A 25,062-nucleotide genomic window follows, 5' to 3' on the forward strand; every position below is an offset into this window, starting at 1 on the left:
GGCCATTCAGCCCTTCGAGCAGCCCTTCGAGCCAGCACCACCATTCAATGTGATCATGGCTGTTCATTCTCAATCAGTACCCCTTTTCCTGCCTTCTCCCCATACCCCCTGAATCCGCTTTCCTTAAGAGCTCTATCTAGCTCTCTCTTGAATGCATTCAGAGAATTGACCTCCACTGCCTTATAGACAATAGACAATAGAAAATAGGTGCAGGAGGAGGCCATTCGGCCCTTCGAGCCAGCACCGCCATTCAATGTGATCATGGCTGATCATTCTCAATCAGTACCCCTTTTCCTGCCTTCTCCCCATACCCCCTGACTCCGCTATCCTTAAGAGCTCTATCTAGCTCTCTCTTGAATGCATTCAGAGAATTGACCTCCACTGCCTTATAGACAATAGACAATAGAATATAGGTGCAGGAGGAGGCCATTCGGCCCTTCGAGCCAGCACCACCATTCAATGTGATCATGGCTGATTATTCTCAATCAGTACCCCTTTTCCTGCCTTCTCCCCATACCCCCTGAATCCGCTTTCCTTAAGAGCTCTATCTCGCTCTCTCTTGAATGCATTCAGAGAATTGGCCTCCACTGCCTTCTGAGGCAGAGAATTCCACAGATTTACAACTCTCTGACTGAAAAGGTTTTTCCTCATCTCAGTTCTAAATGGCCTACCCCTTATTCTTAAACTGTGGCCCCTTGTTCTGGACTCCCCCAACATTGGGAACATGTTTCCTGCCTCTAACCCCTTAATAATCTTATACGTTTCGATAAGATCCCCTCTCATCCTTCTAAATTCCAGTGTATACAAGCCTAGTCGCTCCAGTCTTTCAACATATGACAGTCCCGCCATTCCGGGAATTAACCTAATAAAACCTACGCTGCACGCCCTCAATAGCAATAGTAATAAAGTCAAAAATAATGCCCCCAGGTCTACATAGTTCTGAATCTATTTGGAGGTTGCAGTGTTTAATAGCTGCCGTTTGGTTGAAGTCCAGGTTCAGGGGCAGTGGTGACCATCTTCTCTACAACCGGTCACGGTGGCGCAGCGGTAGAGTTGCTGCCTTACAGCAAATGCAGCGCCGGAGACCCGGGTTCGATCCCGACTACGGGCGCTGTCTGCACGGAGTTTGTACCTTCTCCCCGTGACCTGCGTGGGTTTTCTCTGGGATCTTCGGTTTCCTCCCACACTCCATACATAGATGTATAGGTTTAATTAGGTTAATTGGCTTGGTAAATGTAGTTTTTTTTAAAAATTGTCCCAAGTGGGTGTAGGATACCTAGTGGGTATAGGATAGTGTGTTAATGTGCGGGGATAGTTGGTCTGCGCGGACCCGGTGGGCCGAAGGGCCTGGTTCCGTATTGTATCTCTAAACTAAACTACAACCAAACTGTAGCTATTAAACACTGCGACCTCCAAATAGATTCAGAACTATGTAGACCTGGGGGCATTATTTTTGACTTTATTACTATTATTATCTATTGCACTATTATTGTCTATTTATTTGTCTGTCTGTTTATATATATATTTTAAAATGTTTTAACATGTTGTGTATATACATATATTAAAATATATTAAATGTAATATATATATATATATAATTTTATACATGTTATATTTATACACACACACACACACAAACATATATGGCACAGTGGCACAGCGGTGAGTTGCTGCCTTACAGCACCAGAGACCGAGGTTCGATCCTGACTACGGGTACTGTCTACGGAATTTGTTCATTCTGCCCATGACCTGTGTGGGTTTTCTCCGGGTGCTCCGGTCTCCTCCCACATTCTAAAGACGTACAGGTTTGTAGGTTGTGTACGTAGGAACTGCAGATGCTGGTTTACACCAAAGATGTACACAACATACTGCAGTCACTCAGCAGAACAGGTAGTATCTCCAGAGATGCTGCCTGTCCCGCTGAGTTACTCCAGCATTTCGAATCTATCTTCAGGTTTGTAAGTTAATTAGCTTCAGTAAAAATTGGAAGTTGTCCCTATCTGGACCACACTTCTTCCCACCCGGTCCCCTGCAAAAAGTCTATCCCCTACTCCCAATTCCTCCGTCTACGCCGCATCTGCGCCTGGGATGAAGTGTTTCACACTAGGGCGTCAGAGATGTCCTCATTCTTCAAGAAGCGGGGCTTCCCCTCTTCCATTACAGATGAGGCTCTCACTAGGGTCTCTTCTACATCCCGCAGCTCCGCGCTTGCTCCCCCTCCCCCCACTCGCAACAAGGACAGAATCCCCCTCGTTCTCACCTTCCACCCCACCAGCCAGCGGATCCAACAAATCATCCGCCAACATTTCCGTCACCTACAACGGGACCCCACTACTGGCCATACCTTCCCATCCCCTCCCCTCTCTGCGTTCCACAGAGACCGCTCCCTCCGTAACTCCCTGGTCCACTCGTCCCTTCCTACCCAAACCACCCCATCCCCGGGCACTTTCCCCTGCAACCGCACGAGATGCAACACCTGTCCCTTTACCTCCCCCCTCAACTCCATCCAAGGATCCAAACAGTTTTTCCAGGTGAGACAGAGGTTCACCTGCACCTCCTCCAACCTCATCTATTGAATCTGCTGCTCCAGATGTCAACTTATTTACATCGGCGAAACCAAGCGCAGGCTCGACAATCGCTTCGCTCAACACCTGTGCTCGGTCCGCGTTGGCCAAACTGATCTCCCGGTGGCCGAGCACTTCAACTCCCCCTCCCATTCCCAGCCTGACCTTTCTGTCATGGGCCTCCTCCAGTGCCATAGTGAGGCCCACCGGAAATTGGAGGAACAGCACCTCATATTTCGCCTGGGCAGCTTGCAGCCCAGTGGTATGAACATCGACTTCTCCAACTTTAGATAGTTCCTCTGTCCCTCGCTTTCCCTCCTCCTTCCCAGATCTCCCTCTATCTTCCTGTCTCCACCTATATCCTTCCTTTGTCCCACCCCCCTGACATCAGTCTGAAGAAGGGTCTCGACCCGAAACGTCACCCATTCCTTCTCTTCCGAGATGCTGCCTGACCTGCTGAGTTACTCCAGCATTTTGTGAATAAATACCCTAGTATGTAGAATTATTGCTAGTAGATCATATGCGATAGGAATAGAATGAGGCCATTCAGCCCATCAACTCTACTCCGCCATTCAATCATGTGTGATCTATCTCTCCATCCTAACCCCAACTTTCTATATTTCGCAACATTATTAGGCAGAACATCGGAGGGGTATATTAGGAGCAGTGTTATTGGGCAAGGTCCACATTTGACATGTGGGAGTCATTTAAAGGCCAGTTGATCAAAGTTCAAGACTGGTATGTTCTAGCAAGGAAGAAGGATAATGATGGCAAAGAAAGGGAAACTTGGATGACCAAAGATATGGTAAATTTGGTCAAAACCAAAAAGGAAGATCATGCAAGGTTTAAGAGGATGAAGGGGCCTTTGAGAAATATAAAGTAAGGAGGAAAGAATTCAATTGGACAATTAGAAGGGCAACATTAACATTCTTCACACATTAAATCCCTTCTCATACCAAGTGCTCACACACATCAGCAGTTTGCATTGCAAAGACAATGTGTAAATCGACAACACTTCCCATAAACCAGAACCATTAATCAACTGTGCTATGACATAAACCAAAGCCATTAATCAACACCTTTATCATATGGAGTAGATGCTATTAAATAACACATTTTGGTTGCATAAATCGTTTAGCACAGACAGAAACATAATTAATATAGACTAGCGGATCACTGGTAGGTGCGGACTCGGTGGGCCAGTGGACCTGTTTCTCTGCTGTATCTCGAAATTAAATCTATCCATCCATCCATCCATCCATCCATCCATCCATCCATCCATCCATCCATCCATCCATCCATCCATCCATCCATCCATCCATCCATCCATCCATCCATCCATCCATCCATCCATCCATCCATCCATCCATCCATCCATCCATCCATCCATCCATCCATCCATCCATCCATCCATCCATCCATCCATCCATCCATCCATCCATCCATCCATCCATCCATCCATCCATCCATCCATCCATCCATCCATCCATCCATCCATCCATCCATCCATCCATCCATCCATCCATCCATCCATCCATCCATCCATCCATCCATCCATCCATCCATCCACCCATCTATCTATCTATATTTCTATCTATCTAACTTTGTTGTTGTTAATTATGGGTTTAATTAATCACAAAGTATTATGTTTACAAATCTGTTGTACTGCAGCAAGTAAGAATTTCATTGTTCCGTTTCGGGACATATGGCAATGAAACACTCTTGACTCCTGTCAGGGTGTTGGGGAGTAATTCAGCCTTCAAGCTTAGTTGGATAGATGTTTAGCCTCCATCTAGTCTTGGACTGGATGTGATCAATCAAGGACATAAAGTGCTGTACTGTTCTGCGACCTATGTTTAGCTTAGATTAGTTCAGTGAAAAAGCATGAAAACAGGTCCTTCTGTCCACCAAATCTTCACACCGACCAGCGATCACCACGCACACTAACACTATCCTACGCACAATTTCCAATTTTTAATCAAAGCCAATTAACCTGCACGGCTTTGGAATGTGGGAGGAAACCAGAGCACCCGGGTTCGATCCTAACTATGGGTGCTGTCTGTACAGTGGTATGTACGTTCTCCCCGTGACCGTGTGCGTTTTCTCGGGGATCTTTGATTTCCTCCCACACTTCAAAGACATACAGGTTTGTAGGTTAATTGTCAATGTATAATTGTAAATTGTCCCTAGTGCAAGTGTGTGGGGATCGCTGGTCGGCGCAGACTTGGTGGGCCGAAGGGCCTGTTTCCGTGCTGTATCTCTAAACTAAACCTAAACTGCCGTTGTGCCACCGTGCCGCCCATCCAGCTGATTAATTGGTGCCTTTTTAAGCTGTTTGTTAGGGTTACTTTATTGTGACTCTATAATGTGAAAGGCGATACAAAAGCACGCACACCTGTAGGATGCGTTCATGTTATGGAATATGAGAAAAAAAGAGACGTGTATTTAACTGGTGCCTTTCATGTCCCTTTCATGGTATTTCAAAATGGTTTCTAATCAATGACATTCAGTCCCCGTTGAGTGGAAACAAGCGAAACACCTTTACACACTGCAACTGCGCAACTGTATCGGGTGGCATGGTGGTACAGTGGTAGAGTTGCTGCCTTACAGCGACAGGGACCCCGGTTCGATCCTGACCACGGGTGCTGTCTGTATGGAGCCTCAGGATAAAAAGACCTACCTTGAGAAAGGAAGTGAGGAAGAATTTCTTCAGTCAGAGGGTGATGAATCTTTGGAAATCATTGCAGCAGGAGGCCAAGTCAATGGATATTTTTAAGGCGGAGATTGCGAGATTCTTGATTAGCACGGGTGTCAGGGGTTGTGGGGAGAAAGCAGGAGAATGGGGTTGAGAGGGAAGGGTGAATCAGTCATGATTGAATGGCAGAGTAGGGTTGATGGGCCGAATGGCCTAATTATGCTCCTATAACTTATGAACTGCAAGCTCTCTACAAACAACAATGTGGAATTGATCAGATATGGCTTACAGAGCCCTCGAGGATAGAAACATGTCCTTTGGCCCAGCAAGTCAGGACTCAGGGACCTGAGCTGGAGGGAGAGGTTAAGTTTTATTGTATTGTATCGTAGATTAATTAGCTTCTGTGAATTGTCCCTAGTGTGTAGGATAGTGCTAGAGTATGGGTTATTCCTGGTCTGCGTGGATTCGGTGGGCTGATGGGGCTGATGGGCCTGCTTCCATGCTATATTTCTAAAGTAAATCATGTGCAGATAGTTGGAGGCAAATACGATGGTGGTATTTAAGGGGCTTTTGGGTAGACACATGAATAGTGAATGGAATGAATGGAGACAGATGAGCTTAGTTTATCTCGGCATCATGTTCAGCTCAGGCATTGTGGGCCGAAGGGCCTGTTTCTGTGCCGTATTGTTCAATGTTTTGTGTGCAGGGCTGCAGCGAAGGTTCACCAGACTTATTTCTGGATTAGCGCTTTCATTTGTGGAGGGATTAAATATACTCAGCCTGATTTATCTCGACTTTAGCAGAACGTGAGGTGATTTCATTGAAATGTATTATGTTCTCTGAGGCTTGGCAAGACAAATGTTTCCTTTGGCTGAGGTCTGGAATCCAAGGTCATACAGACCATCCCTGGGTAACGAATGGATTTTTTTTTTAAAGACGTCCATAAGTCAGTTTTAGGCATAAATTAAAAAAAATACACAAATATCACTCTATATGGTACCACCACAGTATTGCAATAAATGGCATCAAAAGCATACGAGATTATGAGGAGCAATTATTAAAAGTAACGAGGGAAAGGAAAATAGTAGAAACAAGGAACTGGTTTGCACAAAAGAACACAGGTGCTGGGGTAACTTAATAAATCAGGCAACATCCCAGCAGAACATGGATAGGAAACGTTTGGGATCGGGACCCTTCTTTAGATGTCCCAAATGGAAACATCACTTATCCATATGTGCAAACACACATCGCCAGATTCAGGGACAGTTTCTTCCCAGCTGTTATCAGGCAACTGAACCATCCGATCACCAACTAGAGAGTGGTCCTGAGCTACTATCTACCTCATTGGAGATCCTCGGACTATCTATGACTGAACTTTACTGGATTTTATCTTGCACTAAACGTTATTCACACTATTCCCTTCATCATGTATCTGTACACTGTGGATGGCTCGATTGTAATTATGTCTGGTCTTTCCGTTGACTGGATAGCAATCAACAAAAACTTTCCACTGTACCTTGGCACAAGTGACGATAAACTAAAAACAAAACTAAACTAAACTGAACTGGGATGGAGTGTAGGAAAATAACTGCAGATGCTGGTACAAATCGAAGGTATCACAAAATGCTGGAGTAACTCAGCAGGTCAGGCAGCATCTAGGAGAGAGGGAACGGGTGACATTTCAGGTCGAGACCCTTCTTCAGACTGAAGTCAGGGGGGACAGGGCAAAGAAAGGATATAGGTGGAGCCAGGAAAACAGTGGGAGAACTGGGAAGGGGAGGGGAGGGAGAGGGGGGGGGGAAAGAGAGAGACAGAGGAACTATCTAAAGTTGGTCAATGTTCATACCGTTGGGCTGCAAGCTGCCCAAGCAAAATCTGAGGTGCTGTTCTTCCAATTTCTGATGAGCCTCACTATGGCACTGGAGGAGGCACATGACAGAAAGGTCAGACTGGGAGTGGGAGGGGGAGTTGAAGTGCTCAGCCACCGGGAGATCAGGTTGGTTAAGGCTGACTGAGCAAAGGTGTTGAGCGAAACGATCGGCGAGCCTGCGTTTGGTGGGATGGATGCTGCCTGACCCGCTGAGTCAGTCCAACACTTTGTGTCCTTTTGAGAGCAAACTAGTTTTGCTTTTAGAAGAAACTAGACCAAGTGGACCCGTTGGGCCCAAAACTCTCCTGCATTGGTGCAGCACCCTCTCCTCCTCCCCTCACCCTTCCCCCTCCCCTCCTCTCCCCCCCTCCTCCCCTCCCCTCCCCCCTCCCTTCCCACCCCCTCCCTCCACCCTTCCCCTCCCCCCATTCCATCCCTCTCAACCCCCCCCCCCCCCTTATCCTCCCTCCTCCCCCTCCCTGCCTCTCCAACACCCTCCCTCCCCCCTCCCTCCCTAGGAGATAGATTTAAACTTTAAAATGTGAATAACTTAAAAAATATAACACCGATTTCAATGAAATGTCTTCCATTAGCACCAAAGGGACGACGGTGAGTAAGGTGGACCTAAAATTGTTGCGTTATCGTGTACCGTTTTGGTTGTAGTTCAGGAACAAACAAACAAACGAGAGTTTTAGTATATAGACTAGCACAAGTGTGCCCGTTGGGCCCGTCCTCGTAGGGTTTCCATTGTAACCGGGAGGGGAGTGGGGGGAGGGAAGGGGGGGGAGGGGGGAGGGGGAGGGAGAGGGGAAGGGGAGGGGGGAGGGAGAGGGGAGGGAGGGGGAAGGAGGGGAGGGAGGGGGACCTCCCATTTTCCCAGTACCCCTCTTTCCCCGTTGGGCCCGTCCTCGTAGGGTTTCCATTGTAACCGGGAGGCGGGGAGGGAGGGGGGAGGAGGGAGGTGTGGAGGGAGGAGGGGAGGGAAGGGGGGGGGGGAGGGAAGGGGGGAGGGAGGGGGACCTCCCTTTTCCCAGTACCCCTCTTTCCCCGTTGGGCCCGTCCCCGAGGGGTGAGGGAGGTGGGGAGGAGGGGGGGAGGGAGTGGGGATGGAGGTGGGAAGGAGTGGGGAGGAAGGGGTTGAGGAGGGAAGGGGGACCTCCCCTTTCTTTTTTCGAAACACTTGCCCCGGTGGCCCACGAGCATAGGGGCCCCATGCTGATCTGTGTATGTTAAGTGACTTGCAATAAAAAACACAACTTTAAAAAACAATCAGTTGCTTTTCGCAACAATGTAGCACCCATCTCACACAAGCATTGTGATGACCGCATGTAGGTATGCTTCATCTGGAACATCAGAGGTTAAGGAGAGACCAGATAGAAGTGGTAAAATTATAAGAGGCATAGATGGGGTAGGCACTCAGAATCTTTTCTCTCCTAGGTAGAAATGTCAAGGAACTAGAGGGCACAGTTTTAATGTAAGAGGTGCAAAATTTATAGATGTTGTGCGGGGTAATTTATTTACACAGAGGTTGATTGATGGGTGTGTGGAATGCACTGCCAGGGGTAGTGGTGGAGGCAGAAATGGCCCAAAAGAATGGAGGTGGTGAGGATGTTTTCCAGTAGTGGGAGAGACCAGGCCCGGAGGGCAATAGACAATAGACAGTAGGTGCAGGAGGAGGCCATTCGGCCCTTCGAGCCAGCACCACCATTCAATGTGATCATGGCTGATCATTCTCAATCAGTACCCCGTTCCTGCCTTCTCCCCATACCCCCTGACTCCGCTATCCTTAAGAGCTCTATCTAGCTCTCTCTTGAATGCATTCAGAGAATTGGCCTCCACTGCCATCCTCAGATTAAAAGGACGGACCTTTGGAATTGAGATGAGGAGGAATTTCTTTAGCCAGAGGGTGGTACATCTGTGGAATTCATTGCCCCAGATGACAGTGGAGCCCAAGTCATTGGGCCTTTGTAAAGCGGAGATGGACAGGTTCTCGATTCGTTAAGGTGTCAAGGGTTATGCAGGGAAGGCAAGAGAATAGAGTTGAATAGGAGCAATGCATCAGCCATGATTGATTGAGTCTGAAGAAGGGTCCCGACCCGAAACGTCACCCATTCCTTCTTCCCAGAGATGCTGCCTGTCTTGCTGAGTTACTCCAGCATTTTGTGTCTACCTTTGATTTAAACCAGCATCTGCAGTTCTTTCCTACACAGCCATGATTGAATGGCGGAGCAGACTCAATGGGCTGAATTGCCTAATTCTGTTCCTATGTCATATATAATAATGTGCTATAAGAGACTTTTGGATAGTCACATGGATATGCAGGGAATGGAGGGATATGGGTCACGTGCAGGTATAAATAGCTTAGTGTATCTCGGTATCATGTCTGGCGTGGATATTGTGGGTTTGAGGGCCGGTTCCTGTGCTGTAAAGTGCTGGAGTAACTCAGCGGTTCAGGCAGCATCTCTGGAGAACATGGGTAGGTGACATTTTGAGTCAGGACCTATTGTTGGAAGAGGTGGAGAGGGAAGAAAGCTGGACGAGAGGAGGGGCTCATCAATGAGTGGTAGGTAATAGGTAGAGACAGATGAGGGTGGGGTTGGTTATTAGGCAGATGGTGGATGAAGGCCAGAGATGAAGGATTCGTGCAGAAATTAGGGTTCTGCTGGGTGGTTCACGAAAGGAGGATTGAAAGGAGGATATACTTGATATAACGGGGAGTCTCATTGAAACCTACTGAATAATGAATGGACTGCAAATTTATAATGCAGTTTCAGTAGGTTAGTGATCAGGGTTTTAAAATTTATTGCCAAACAGGCACAACAATGAACACATTCTAGAGCAGTGTGAAAATAGACTTATAAAATGCCTTGAAGTATATGTGAACGAGCATCTGGACTCTTTCCAGAGACTGAAACCTTGTTGAACAAATCTGCCTTCCTTCACAAAGCAATGAAAACGTACTAGCCTCCAGCACAGCAATATTAGGTTAACACCCGTCTGGGTCTGAGAGTGGAAATAAAAGCGCGCGGTTGTATAACACCTACCACAGCTTTTACGCTGTTTTAATGGATTACCCATGGGATACCACGGTTGTAGGAAGCAATGCAAAGCAATATCCCACAATCAGAGCCAGCATGATGACCAGAAATGCATTTACTGGTGGCAAATCTTGATTAGTACGGATGTCGGGAGTTATGGGGAGAAGGCAGGGGCATGGGGCTGAGAAGGAAAGATAGATCACCCATAATTAAATGGTGGAGTAGATGATGGGCCGAATGTCCTAATTCTGCTCCTATTACTTATGAACATAAAAATTAACCAAATCTAACAGAAATAATTTTACTTTATGCAGTGGCACAGTGGCTGAGTTGCTGTCTCACAGCGCCAGAGAACCAGGTTCAATCCTGACCTCAGGTGCTGTGCGGAGTTTGCACGTTCTTCCTGTGACCATATGGGTTTTCTCCAGGTGCTCCGGTTTCCTCCCTCATCCTGAAGACTTGCAGGTTTGTAGGTTAATTGGCTGCCCTCGTGTGTAGAATGCGAAAGTGGGATAACATAGAACCAGTGTGAACAGGTGATTGATGGTCGGCTTGGACTTTTCAGGAGATACAGCGCTGAAACAGGGCCTTTGGACCACCGAATCCACTAGGGACAATTTTACAGAAGCCAATTAACATACAAACCTGTACGTCTTTGGACCAGAACTCCCGGAGAAAATCCACCTGGTCACAAGGAGAACGTACAAACTCCGTACAGGTAGCACCCGTAGTCAGGATGGAACCCAGGTCTCTGTGGGCTGTAAAGCAGTAATTCTCCTGCTGTGCCACCGTGCCGCCCCAAAGACAGAGTCCGAGTCAGAGAAAATGTTAACACAACTAGAAGAGAGAATCAGTGTACGGAGTGATGGCTGGTCGGCATGGACTCGATGGGCCGAAGGGCCTACTTCCGCACTATATTTCTAAACTAAAGTTTAAAACTAAGACTAAAATCTTGTTCAGACAGCAAAAAAATGTATCCGAAAGATAACTGTTATTGTGTTTAATAAACAGCGGACAGCATTTATGTTTTAAAGAAATAAATAGTTGAAGGCAAAGGAGCGAGGAGCTGGGCAGGATACAAAGGCTCTCTCTCTCTCTCTCTCTCTCTCTCTCTGTCCAGCTGTGGAAACTCATCCCTTTATGGGAAAACAATTCCAAGAGAGAAAAGGGCAGAGAGGAAAGTTGGACGGAGGAGATGTTGGCAGGGAACAGGAAGACGGCTGATCCCTGAGACTGCCAAGATGCATTCTGGCTGTGGGAGGTATTGAGTCAAATGGAACAGTGCGTACCAGGCCCGAGAGGGTGTTCATGCTCATACGTTCCTGGAGCAGAATTAAGCCATTTGGCCCATCGAGTCTACTCGGCCATTCAATCGTGGCTAATCTATCTTTCCCTCTCCACCCCATTCTCCAGCCTCAGGGGTGATATGGAGGACATGGCAAAAGTGAGATTGTTGTTTTTTTTTAATTTTATTTTTATTGAAGGAAAGATACAATACGAAAAACGTAATGCATTACATTCCCCTCCATTTTGTTCTTTATATATAACAACAAAAATAACCCTCACCCACCCTCCCTGGACACCCCTTTGCAGCTGATGTGTTCACAATACATCATATCACAAATACAAATGCACAATTTGACAGCAAAACCTCTACAGTGAGATTGTTAATGAATTCATTCAGTTGGTGACATGGGAATGACTGGCAACCCCAATCTTTATTATCCATCCCAAAGATACAGATTGCTGGAGTAACTCAGCGGGTCAGCCAATATCCCTGGAGAACATGGAGAGGTGATGTTTCAGGTCGGGATCCAACTTCAAACTGGAAATGTCACCTATCAATGTTCTCCAGAGATGCTGCCTGACCCACTGATTTACTCCAGCACTTTGTGTCCTTGTGTGTAGTAACCAGCATCTACAGTTCTTTGTTTCTACAGTGAGTGTACACTAACTGTGCATTAACTACAGATAGTATACAGTACAAGTACTGTAATAATACTTACTGGCTGGGGAAAGACCACGACCAAAAGGATGGTTCTCCCCAAAATGAGGTTATCCTCTTGTGCTTCAGGTGTGCTGATGTCTGCAATATGGTTCCATAGTTTAGTTGGTGTATTATTTGTCACATGTGTAACTGCGCAGTGAAATTCCTTTTGCATGTTTACGCATGCAAGTGGCGCATTGTTTTGGCACCATTTCTAAATTCTAAAGCCCGGTCCCCTAATACGGGAAACTCGACTGAAAATATTCAGTTGTGGGGGATTATGCCTGCATGAAATTTTTGATCAAAAGCCATTTGGGCAGGTACATGGATAGGAAAGGTTTAGAGGGATATGTGCCAAACGCAGGTAAATGGGACTAAATGGTGCATCTTGGTCACCTTGGCAGGAGGATGAGGGGTGATCGTATAGAGATGTATAAAATCATCAGAGGAATAGATCGGGTAGACGCACAGTTTCTTGCCGAGAGTAGGGGAATTGAGAACCAGAGGACAAAGTTTTAAGGTGATGGGGGAAAGATTTAACAGGAATCTGAGGGGTAAATGTTTTACACATAGGGTGGTGGGTGTATGGAACGAGTTGCCAGAAGAGGTAGTTGAGGCAGGTACTATAACAATGATTACAAAACAATTAGACAGGTTCATGGATAGGACAGGTTTGGAGGAATATGAGCCAAACGTAGGGAGGTGGAACTAGTGTAGATGCGGTTAAGTTGGGCCGAAGGGCCTGTTTCTATGCTGTATGACTCTACGACTCTCTGGTCGACATGGGCAAGTGCTGTATGACTGCATGACTCTAATAGTGCATCAACTGCGGTTGAAATATAGTAGTATTATAACATTAAAAAGGCATTAAACCTTCTCGGCTTTTGAAGCTTCCTTGCACGGCAATGCTGTGACCAGGAAAGTGGCAGTGCACTGGAGATAATCTTGCACATCATTGTCATTGGTAACCAAAGTTTAGTTTAGTTTAGATACATGGCATGGAAACAGGTCCTTTGGCCCACTGTCCACGCCGACCAGCGATCACCCGTTCACACCAATTATTGAGTCACAGAGTCATACAGCGCGGAAACAGGACCTTCGGTCCAACGTGTCGACGCCGACCAACATGCCCCCATCTACACTAGTCGCACATGCCTGCGTTTGGCCCATATCCATCCAAAACTTCAACCCCCTCAGTTCTATGTTATCCCACTTTTGCATCCACTCATTGCACACTCATGGCAATTTACAGAGGGCCAATTAACCTACAAACCCACACGTTTGGGTTGTGGGAGGGGGGCCGGGATCGCATGCAGTCACAGGGTGAACATGCAAACTCCACACCCAAAGACAGCACCCGAGATCAGGAACAAACCAGGGTCTCTGGCATTGCGCGACTGTGGCTCCACCGTGGTACCACTGTGCAACCCTCAAAGGTTTTAACTTTAGAAAAGAAACAGTATTTAAGAAACTGGAAAAAAAGGGCAGTCTGTAAAGCAACCTTCAAACAAACCACCGTGACTATTTTAATATACATTGGACAATAAGGCCATTTGTTTGATGCCTTTATAAAGTGCGTTGCATTATCTGGGCTTTTGTATTATCCAAGGAGGTGCTCTCCTATTACCCTGGATAATCAATGTAGAAGGAATATACTCGCAGCCAATTAAGATGAAAGGGTTGATAGAATAGATGTTTAATCTTGTCCTTTTTTCCTTATTGATCCAATGCTTAATTTAACAAAGCTTCATTGATGTTCATTAAGGGCAATTAACATTGAGCCCAAGAAAGCACTGAACATATCAGGATGCACAGCGCATGTGAAATTTCTTGAATTCATTCGTAGTGATTAGACGTGCGGTTCGTCCTTTGATTTTAGTTTACTTTAGAGATACAGTGCTGGAGATCAACGTTCACCCCGTGCACTAGCACTACCCTACACGTCTCCATAGCAGTAAGGCAGTAACTCTACCGTTTGGCACATTTGGACAGGTACGGATAGAATAGTTTTAGAGGTCTATGGGCCAACCGTGGGGCTATTGCAGATGGGGCATCGTGGCCAGCGTGGGCAAGTTAGGTCGAGTGGCTTGTTTCCATGCTGTATGTCTCTGCGACTCTGACTCCTCATGAAGCCGTGAGCAATTTAAAAAATATTATGATGCAATTAATTAAAACATGAAACGAAATGGTCAGAGCATTTTCAATTATTTTCTTCTGCATCTCTCTCCAAACCTGCATGTCTTTGGAGCGTGGGAGGAAACTGGAGCACCCAGCGTAAACCTGGGCAGGTCACCAGGACAACGTACAAACTCCGTACACTCAGCATTGGTAGTCAGGATCATACCCGGTTCCCTGGCGCTGTAAGGCGGCAGCTCTACCACTGCCACACAGCCGCCCCTGCTCCGTGATTGTATTAATGAGCTTGTGGAGGTGCGGCAAGTAAGAATGTCATTGACCCCGTCCTGGTGTAAGTGGTAATGAAACCGTGATAATGGTAAAGTGGTAATGAAACTCTTGACTATGTTGCAGGTTCGTGCTGAGGGACGGCAGTGGAAACTGGTTGGCCAAGCAGATCCGGAGGCATCGTCCCAAGGATGGACCCATGGAGCCCTCGAGCGCCCATCGCTGGTGCACCCTGCACACCGAGTTCATCTGGTTCGACCCCCAGCTGGCCCCTCGGCCCCCGGACCACCACGGCACCCCGAGGCTCCACGTCTTCTCCAACTGGGGGGTAGTCACCTACGGAGGGGGCTTGCCCAACGGGCCAGGCAACACCTTCGTCTCCTTCAAGTCCGGGAAGCTGGGCGGCCGGGCGGTCTACGAGATAGTCCACGGGAATCCCTACTCCTGGATCGACGGGTGGAAGAACTTCAACCCGGGCCACGAGCACCCGGATCAGAACTCCTTCACCTTCGCCCCCAACGGGCAGGTCTTTGTATCCGAGGCCCTCTACGGACCCAAGTACAGCTACCTCAACAACGTGCTGGTCTTTGGCCCCTCGCCCAGCAGCCTGTGCAACCAGCCCTGGGAAGGCCAGCTCGGAGAATGCGGGCAATGGCTCAACTGGCTGGCCGAGGAGGCCGGGAGCTCTGGGGGGGAGCTGGTGACAGCCACCCAGCACGGGGGCATGGTCTTCACCAGCGGCGAGGCGGCCAAGGCGTACTCCTCCGCCATGGGCCTGCTTAGCGTCTACCGGGCAGTCCTGCTCCTCAACGCCCAAACCTTGCTGGTGGTGGACCACGTGGAACGAAGGGTCGACTCTCCCTTGGAGCAGGCCAGCTCCTTCTTCCACAATCTGGACATCGACTTCAAGTACGTGCCCTACTCCACTCCGGGGGGGCTGAACGGGGCCATGATGGACGTGTGGAACGCCCAGTACAAGATGTTCTGGTTCGACGCCGGCGGCTCCAGCCCCGAGCCCCGCCTGCAGGAGGCGGAGCAGGCCGCCGAGTTCAAGAAACGTTGGACCCAGTATGTCAACGTGACCTTCGCCCTGAGCGGTCCCGTCAGCCGCATGGCCTACCTCTTTCACGGCCCCTACGTCGAAGTCGCCGACTGCAGGTTCCTGGACAGTGGCGGGCACGGCCTCAAGGTCGGGTTGACCGTCAACAGCACGCCGGTGGTGGTGTCCCTGGCCACGCGCCACTCCGACCCCAGCGCCCGCTTCTCCTACCTGGGCTTCGGTGGGTACGCCATGGTGGAGGAACCTCATCAGGTCACCAGGTTCGGGCTGGGGACCACAGCAGCCCAGGGGCGGCGCTCGGTGGGGGCCGCCTTCTTCCGCTTCGGCATGACGGTGAAGGCGGCGGTGGCAGTAGGCCTGTGCCTGGGCCTGGGCTTGGTGGCCGCCCGCTGCCGGCTCCACCTCTCCTTCGGCAGGCTGCTGCGCCTGGCCATGCTGATCGCCGTCACCCTCTGGCTGGTGGAGCTGGCCGCGCTGTGGACCACCTGCGGGCAGCCCCTCTGCGGTGCCAACTGGACAGGGGGGGAGCCTGGACCCGACCCCTCTCAGTGGGACCCTGTACTGGGCAGGATGGCCCCTCTGGTGGTGGCCTCCTTGCCCGGCTCCGGAGCCGAAATCCTCGAGCATCTCTTCGCCAACTCCAGCGACTTCCTGTACGTCAGGCTGCCCATGGAAGAGGCGGGGGCAGCCGAGGTTGACCCCTTCCTCGATGCCTGCGTGTGGAAGGGGTCCGACGCTCAGCAGGGCCGCTACCGGCTGGTCCAGGGCTGGCTCCAGTCCCTGGTGCACAGCACCAAACTCCACCTGCAGAATGTCCCCGCGCACCCAGGAGCCAGGGGCGATACGGCCGGCGAGAATCCCGGAGGATCCCCGGACAGGAAGAGGAAGGCCAGGAGGAAGGTCTCCCCCGCCGACCGGAGGTACAGGGAGAACGTGGAGAGGAATGCTGAGGAGGTCCACCAGTTGAGGGGACACCTGGCTTCCTACCCCAACGCCCGGGTGGTCCTCAGTTTAAGTAGCGGGGCATGGACCCTCAAGCTGCCCTTCGTCCAGGGGGTTCTGGGGGTTTCCACTCGGACCATGCTCGTGGTGAGGGACCCTCGGGCCTGGGTCCACTCCTTGCTCTTCAACAGCAAGCCCAGCCTCTACACCCTGAGCAACATGCCCCGGCGCCTCACCTCCCTCTTCCAGCCGGACGCGGCCGAGGCGTGCTCCCCTCCATCCGCCTACGCCTTCGAGTTCGAGCGTCACCAGAAGCGCTTCTCCTCGTCCAAGGACGCGGTGGCCCTCCTGGCCCACCTGTGGCTCGCCAACACCGAGGCGGCCATGAGGGTCAACGGGGATCTCCCGGCCGCAACCTACCTAATGCTGAAGTTTGAGGACATCGTCAACCGCCCCGGGGAAACGGCCGAGAAGGTCTACGCCTTCCTGGGCTTCCCGCTGCCCCCGGCTGTGCTGAACAGGATACTCTTCTCCACCTCCACAAACCTGTTCCACCTCCCGTTCGAGGGCGAGGTCTCTCCCAGCAACCTCCACGTCTGGAGGGACAGGATGTCTCAGCAGGACGTAAGCACCATCGAGGACATCTGCTGGTCAGCGATGGCCCGGTTAGGCTACTCCAGGGTTACCAGCTGAACACTGCACTCCCATGGGTTTCAACGCCATTGAGAAGGGACGGAGTGCACAGTGGGGTCCCTGGAGCTTTTCAGACGAGGTTTCGCCTGAAGGGTTCGCACGGGAGACGCAAGATGAAACCTAGAGAAGGAAACCACGACTTTTCACCGTAGCTCGGTGCACGTGACAATAAACCAGACTAAACCAAACTTGCGGTGCTCACTCCAAGCAGTGGTGATTCCCACTCAAGATCCCTTTCACACAGGGAGATGTGGAGCCATTAATGGGGGTGGTGCATGTATGAGGGGCCCACTCATCCTCATTCCCTTCATTTCTGTTCAACAGTAAGCCCAGTCTGCTCAGCAGCATTTCGCTGTTATCCTGGACGGTAAAACTCTCAAGTGTTCCATGTGAAGAGATCTTCAAAAAATGCCCAAAAAATGAAAGGTTGTAAGCTCCCGAAGCGGAATATGAGGATCTGCCCCTCCACTTTGCATGTGGCCTCACCCTAGTAATGGAGGAGACCTAGGACAGAGAGGTCAGCGTGGGAATGGGAAAGGAACCGGGAGACCCAGCAAGCCTTGGCGGACCGAGTGCTAGTGTTGAGTGGAACGGTCGCCGAGTCTACGCTCGGTTTCGCCGATGTACACGAGCGCACATCAGAAACGCCGGATGAGGTTCGAGGAGGTGCACGTGAACCTCTGTCTCACCTACAACTTCTGAAAACTTTGGATCCTAGCAATCTTGTAGGATCTTGCAGAGAAGCACAACGACAATGAAGAGCGGCTCCCGGTGGGAAATCGATTGATGGATGCGAAACATGTGGAATCAGGACGGTTGGAGGGGAAATCAATATAAACTTGTTATCATGTTACACCTTGTTGGTTTTTTATCATCTACATTAGCTTTGGAGCCCAGGGAGAAATGCATGGGTCACCTCAGACCATTAAGGTGATAGCTATCCACAGATGATGTTTCCTTGTACTCTACCTGTTGTAGACATGTGTGGTACAGGTGCCTCTGTAAAGGGACCTCTCACAGCCTCCCCAGAGGTGTACGGGTCAAACATACAGGCTGCCTGGATTGTGTAGGAGGGAACTGCAGGTGCTAGTTTATACCGAAGATAGACACAAAACATAGAAACATAGAAAATAGGTGCAGGAGTAGGCCATTCGGCCCTTCGAGCCTGCACCGCCATTCAATATGATCATGGCTGATCATCCAACTCAGTATCCCGTACCTGCCTTCTCTCCATACCCCCTGATCCTTTTAGCCACAAGGGCCACATCTAACTCCCTCTTAAATATAGCCAATGAACTGGCCTCAACGCTGGAGTAACTGGGCAGCATCTCTGGAGAAAAGGAATAACTGACATTTCAGGTCGGGATCTTTCTTCAGAGTCCAGTCTTGAGACTGACCGATGATCATCCCGTACATTAACCTACACACACTCGGAACAATTTTACAGCTCACTGAACCTACAAGCCAATAGGTCTTTGGAGTGTGGGAGGAAGCTGGAACACCCGGAGGAAGCCCGCGTGGTCACAGGGAGAACGTATAACATCTGTACAGAGAGTACCCATAGTCAGGATGGAATCAGGGATTCTGGCGCTGTAAGTCAGCAACTCTACCATTGCACCAATGTGCTGTCCATCTCTTTTTCTCCAGAGTTGCTGCCGAATGAGCTGGTTTACTCCTGCATTTTGTGTCTGTCTAGAGTTTCTGGCTTGGCAAGCATTTTTACTATCCTGCACTGCCGTTACAATTTATCACTGTAAGGACATATCCAAAAATGTATCAAGGAGTGAAATGTTATAGAAACATAGAAAATAGGTGCAGGAGTAGGCCATTCGGCCCTTCGAGCCTGCACCGCCATTCAATATGATCATGGCTGATCATCCAGCTCAGTATCCCGTACCTGCCTTCTCTCCATACCCCCTGATCCCTTTAGCCACAAGGGCCACATCTAACTCCTTCTTAAATATAGCCAATGAACTGGCCTCAACTACCTTCTGTGGTAGAGATTTCCACAGACTCACCACTCTCTGTGTGAAGAAATGTTTTCTCATCTCGGTCCTAAAAGACATCCCCCTTATCCTTAAGCTGTGACCCCTGGTTCTGGACTTCCCAACATCGGGAACAATCTTCCCGCATCTAGCCTCTCCAACCCCTTAAGAATTTTATATGTTTCTATAAGATCCCCCTCAGTCTTCTAAATTCCAGCGAGTTATGAGCTTGTAAATGCGGTTATCAATGGGAATGAACTCATCTGCCGATGTGAAGGGTCCAACCCGAAACTTCACCTATCCGTGCTCTCCAACAATTATGCCAAACCCGCTGAGTTACTCCAGCACTTTGTGTCTTTTTTCTAATGTAAAGCAGCATGTGCAGTTCCTTGTTTCTACTTTGGGTCTTTTTCTGCCAATGTTACAAGCCTTGACGGAACTTTGGTCAGGTATCTGTATATGTTAACACTGCTTCTGTCATAGAGTCATAGTCATACAGCAGGGAAACAGGCCCTTTGGGCCAACTCGTCCATGCTGACCAAGATCTCCTATTGGGGACAGCGAAGTGGTAGAGTTGGTGCCTTACAGCACCAGAGACCCGGATTCAATGCTGATTACAGGGGCTTGTCTGTGCAGAGTTTTTATGTTCTCCCTGAGACCTGCGTGGGTTTTCTCCAGGTTATCTGATTTCCACCCACATTCTAACGACGCACAGGTTTGTTGGTTTGGCTTGGTATAATTGTAAATTGTCCCTCAGGTGTGCAGGATGGTGTTAGTGTGCGGGGATTGCTGGTCGGCGCAGACTCGATGGGCTGAAGGGTCTGTTTCCTTGCTGTATCTCAAAACTAAACTAAACTATTTGGCCCATATCCCTCTAAATTTTTCCAATCCATATTACTGTTGAAATATCTTTTAAATTATATCCTGTCAGGTATTCTTGATAGGGTGTCCTTGATAGCAATCCTTGACAAGGATAACAGTCCTTGACATCAATTTGACTTGTTCTGATTTGAGTTTGATTTTACTTTATTGTCACATGTACAGTGAAAAGCTTTTATTGCGTGCTAATCAGTCAGTGGAAAGATAATCCATGTTAAAATTAATCCATCCATGGTGTACAGATACATTATAAAGGGAATAACGTGAATAATGTTTAGTGCAAGATAAAGTCCAGTGAAGTTTGATCAAAGATAGTCTAAGGGTCTCCAATGACACAGCTAATAGCTCAGGACTGGTCTCTAGCTGTTAGTAGATGGTTCAGTTGCCTGATAACAACTGGGAAGAAACGGTCCCTGAATCTGGATTTATAGAACTTATTGGGAATTTTTGGAATGACAATTAGACAATAGACAATAGGTGCAAGAGTAGGCCATTCGGCCTTCGAGCCAGCACCGCCATTCAATGTGATCATGGCTGATCATTCACAATCAGTACCCCGTTCCTGCCTTCTCCCCATACCCCCTGGCTCCGCTATCATTAAGAGCTCTATCTAGCTCTCTCTTGAAAGCATCCAGAGAATTGGCCTCCACTGCCTTCTGAGGCAGAGAATTCCACAGATTTACAAATCTCTGACTGAAAAAGTTTTTCCTCATCTCCGTTCTAAATGGCCTACCCCTTATTCTTAAACTGTGGCCCCTGGTTCTGGACTCCCCCAACATTGGGAACATGTTTCCTGCCTCTAGCGTGTCCAATCCCTTAATAATCTTATATGTTTCAATAAGATCCCCTCGCATCCTTGAGAGGGTAGATAACAGCTCTTAATTACCCTCTAATGGAGAGGGTACAGAGGAGATTTACTAGAATGTTGCCTGGGTTTCAGCACTTAAGCTACAGAGAGAGGTTGAACAGGTTGGGTCTTTATTCTTTGGAGCGTAGAAAGTTGAGGGGGGACTTGATAGAGGTTTTTAAAATTTTAAGAGGGACGGACAAAGTTGACGTGGGTAGGCTTTTCCCTTTGAGAGTGGGGAAGATTCCAACAAGGGGACATAACTTCAGAATTAAGGGACAAAAGTTTAGGGGTAACATGAGGGGTAACTTCTTTACTCAGAGGGTGGTGGCTGTGTGGAATGAGCTTCCGGTGGAAGTGGTGGAGGCAGGCTCGATTTTATTATTTAAGAGTAAATTGGATAGGTATATGGATGGGAGGGGATTGGAGGGTTATGGTCTGAGAGCAGGTAGATGAGACTAGGTCAGAGAAAGTGGTCGGCGTGGACTGGTAGGGCCGAAAGGGCCTGTTTCCGTGCTGTAATTGTTATATGGTTATATGGTTATAATTGTTTCTTCCCTCCTCCACTTCTATTTGCTTCTTGAAGGAAAATGGTTGATGAGATGCATCCCCGCCTGTTGGAGATGATTGAGTGCTCCTGGGGGCTGGGCAAGATTACTCAATGTTCCCCTTTCTTCCCCACCTCAACTCAACGATTTGAAGGAAATTAATGAGGCATGATAGATCAAGGAATCAAGATTAGAGCAGATTGCTCTGGCAAGGAAACTGATACCGGACAGAATGCCCAAGTGGCTTCTTTCCACGTCTTTTCTTCTGCATAAAAGCCCATCTTGTTAACATGAAGATATCAGCAGGAGTAACCAAAGGTACAAATTGGTTAACAGATACTATTTTAGCAGAAGTGCTGGCCAGATATTCTCCACATGGGAGAGGCTGGTGTTGGAGTCTGGTGTTTGATTTTCTGTTGAGGTAATGCATTTGGAAAGTGTGAATGAGGAATTGGACTGGCTCCCAGTTCCCCTGCAGGCTGCCCTTGTGTGCAGCGCTGCCCCTCTGTTTAGCTCTACACGTCAGGGTTTATGGTCCCACCGATCCCATGGATACTGGGATCCGTCTGATAAGGGTCTAGGACCACAGCTCGCCCCGTTTTACAGGCACACTGTCACAGTGCACTGCCTCACATCTTTTGTGCACATTTCCCAAATGGAATGTTTAATAAACCCAAGCATTATTTTACAACAAAGAAACCACAACACCAAGTAGCGATCTCTCAGTACTCTGGCCAACATATATCCTGCAGTTACAGAAGGCATATGGTACGTCTGCCTTCATTGGTCGGAGCACTGAGCACAAGAGTCAAGAAACCATGATGCAGGACTTTAGTTAGGCCGCATTCGGAGTGTTGTGTGCAATTCTGGTCACCCCATTAGAGTCGTAGATTCATACAGTGTGGAGACAATAGACAATAGAAAATAGGTGCAGGAGAAGGCCTTTCGGCCCTTCGAGCCAGCACCGCCATTCAATGTGATCATGGCTGATCATTCTCAATCAGTACCCCGTTCCTGCCTTCTCCCCATATCCCCTGACTCCGCTATCCTTAAGAGCTCTATCTAGCTCTCTCTTGAATGTATTCAGAGAATTGGCCTCCACTGCCCTCTGAGGCAGAGAATTCCACAGATTCACAACTCTGACTAAAAATGTTTTTCCTCATCTCTGTTCTAAATGGCCTACCCCTTATTCTTAAACTGTGGCCCCTGGTTCTGGACTCCCCCAACGTTGGGAACATGTTTCCTGCCTCTAACGTGTCCAACCCCTTAATAATCTTATACGTTTCGATAAGATCCCCTCTCATCCTTCTAAATTCCAGTGTATACAAACCTAGTCGCTCCAGTCTTTCAACATATGACAGTGCCGCCATTCCGGGAATTAACCCAGTAAACCTGTCTAGCAGACATGCCCTTCGGCCCACCTTGCCCACACCGGCTAACATGTCCCATCTACACTAGTCACACCTGCCCGAGATTGGCCCATATCTCTCTAAACCTGTCCTATCTAAGTACCTGTCTAAATGTTTCTTAAAGGTTGCAATAGTGCCTGCCTGAACTACCTCCTCCGGCAGCTCGTTCCATACACACACCACTATTTGTGTGGAAAATGTTACTCCTCAGGTTCCTATTAACCCCCCCTCTCCGTAAACCTATGTCTTCTGGTTCTCTGGGACTTTGGTTAGGCCACATTTGGAGTATTGTGTGCGGTTCTGTTCGCACTATTACAGGAAGGATGTGGAGACTTTGGAGAGGGTGCAGTGGAGGTTTACCAGCATGTTGTCTGCATTAGGGGGTATTATCTATTGGGAGAGGTTGGATAGACTTCAATCCAAGTCTAAAATATCAGAGGTTGTGGGGAGACCTGATAGAAGTATTCAAAATTCTGGGATGCATATATAGGATAGACAGTCAGAACTTTTTTTTTCCGGGGTGGAAATGCCAAATACTAGAGGGCATAGCTTTAAGGTGAGAGGGGCAAAGTTTAAAGTAGTTGTGCGGGTACGTTTTTTACACAGAAGGTGGTGTGTGCCGGGAGCACTGTTGGGGATAGAGTGGACTGGTGGTTGAGGCAGCTACAATTGTGCTGTTTACTGTAACTGCAAAGTTAATTGTTACTTTTGGATAGGCAAATGGATACGCTAGAAATGAAGGGATATGGATTATGTGCAGGCAATCTTGGCCTCATGTGCAGCACAGACATTGAGGGCCGAAGGGCCTGTTCTTGCGCGGAAACCATTCTATGTTCTGAGTTCTAGTTTGTCATTAATCACTATTTGTAATAGCTGCTGGAGAAGTGCAAGTACTTGTTCTTGGATCTCTCTTCAGAGAGATACAGCGCGGAAACAGGCCCTTCGGCCCACCGAATCCGCGCCGACCAGCGACCACCCTGTATACTAGCACTATCTTGCACTATCTTAGTTTTTGAAGTGTGGGAGGAAACTGGAGCACCTGGAGAAAACCCACGCAGGTCACAGCGAGAACGTACAAGAACCATACAGACAGCACCCCTAGTCTAGATCGAACCCGAGTTTCTGATGATGTGAGGCAACAACTCAACCGCTGTGATGTGGTGCCGCCCTCTGGACGTCTTGATGCCTTGAGTTTGCAAATGGTGCTAGCAAAATACGTATTTGTTTTAGGCTCTCTCTGCCTTCTGTAAGCCAGAACAAATCTATCATGAAATCTGCTTATTAATCCCTTCGCTGTTTTGCTCTTCACTTTCAAAGGATAGCGTGGCTGATTAAGCTTGACTGGCATGTTCGAATGGCCCCTGGGGTCTGGGTTTTATCGATTCTGTCACTGTTTAGTTAGCAGAAATCGAGGGAGATTGGTGTCGTCAGTGGGCGGCTCAAGGATCAGGAGGCATTGATGCAAAATATTGCGTGAACATTTCAAGGGAATATCCATGTCTTTTTAATCCTGAGAGTGGGTTAGCTCAGCTTAGAGATACAGCGCCGAAACAGTCCCTTATGCTCACCGAGGCCACACCGACCAGTGATCATCCCGTACACTAGCACTGTCCTGCACACTAGGGACAATTTACAATCTTTACCAAAGCCAATTAAACCATAAACCTGTACATCTTTGGAGTATGAGAGGAAACCGGAGAAAATCCACGGGGAGAACGTACAAACTCCGTATAGACAGCACCCATGGTCAGGATCGGTCCCGGGTCTCTGGCGCTGTCAGGCAGCAAATCTACCACTGTGCCACCCTAGTTATGATCGGAGGTTCACTGTGAGGTTAGTGGAAATTAAATGAGACCCAAACCTGAACCTTATACTTGAACGTATGCTTGAAGGATGAGGGGGGATCTTATTGAAACATATAAGATAATTAGGGGATTGGACACATTAGAGGCAGATAACATGTTCCCAATGTTGGGGGAGTCCAGAACAAGGGGCCACAGTTTGAGAATAAGGGGTAGGCCATTTAGAACGGAGATGAGGAAGAACTTTTTCAGTCAGAGAGTGGTGAAGGTGTGGAATTCTCTGCCTCAGAGGGCAGTGGAGGCCAGTTCGTTGGATGCTTTCAAGAGAGAGCTGGATAGA

The 25,062-nt window shown here is 48.5% G+C and overlaps 1 protein-coding gene across 1 annotated transcript in view; it reads left to right on the forward strand.

Moving 5' to 3' along the window:
- The window catches only part of LOC144592868 (dermatan-sulfate epimerase-like protein), a 26,689-nt gene extending 1,627 nt beyond the window's left edge, over positions 1 to 25,062 (forward strand). Inside the window, 1 exon segment of the mRNA XM_078398052.1 lies at positions 14,684 to 25,062. Coding sequence (XP_078254178.1) covers positions 14,684 to 17,252 — 2,569 coding nt within the window. The 3' untranslated portion in view covers positions 17,253 to 25,062.

Source organism: Rhinoraja longicauda, chromosome 4 (assembly GCF_053455715.1).
Source record: "Rhinoraja longicauda isolate Sanriku21f chromosome 4, sRhiLon1.1, whole genome shotgun sequence".
NCBI classification, from domain to species: Eukaryota; Metazoa; Chordata; class Chondrichthyes; order Rajiformes; family Arhynchobatidae; genus Rhinoraja; species Rhinoraja longicauda.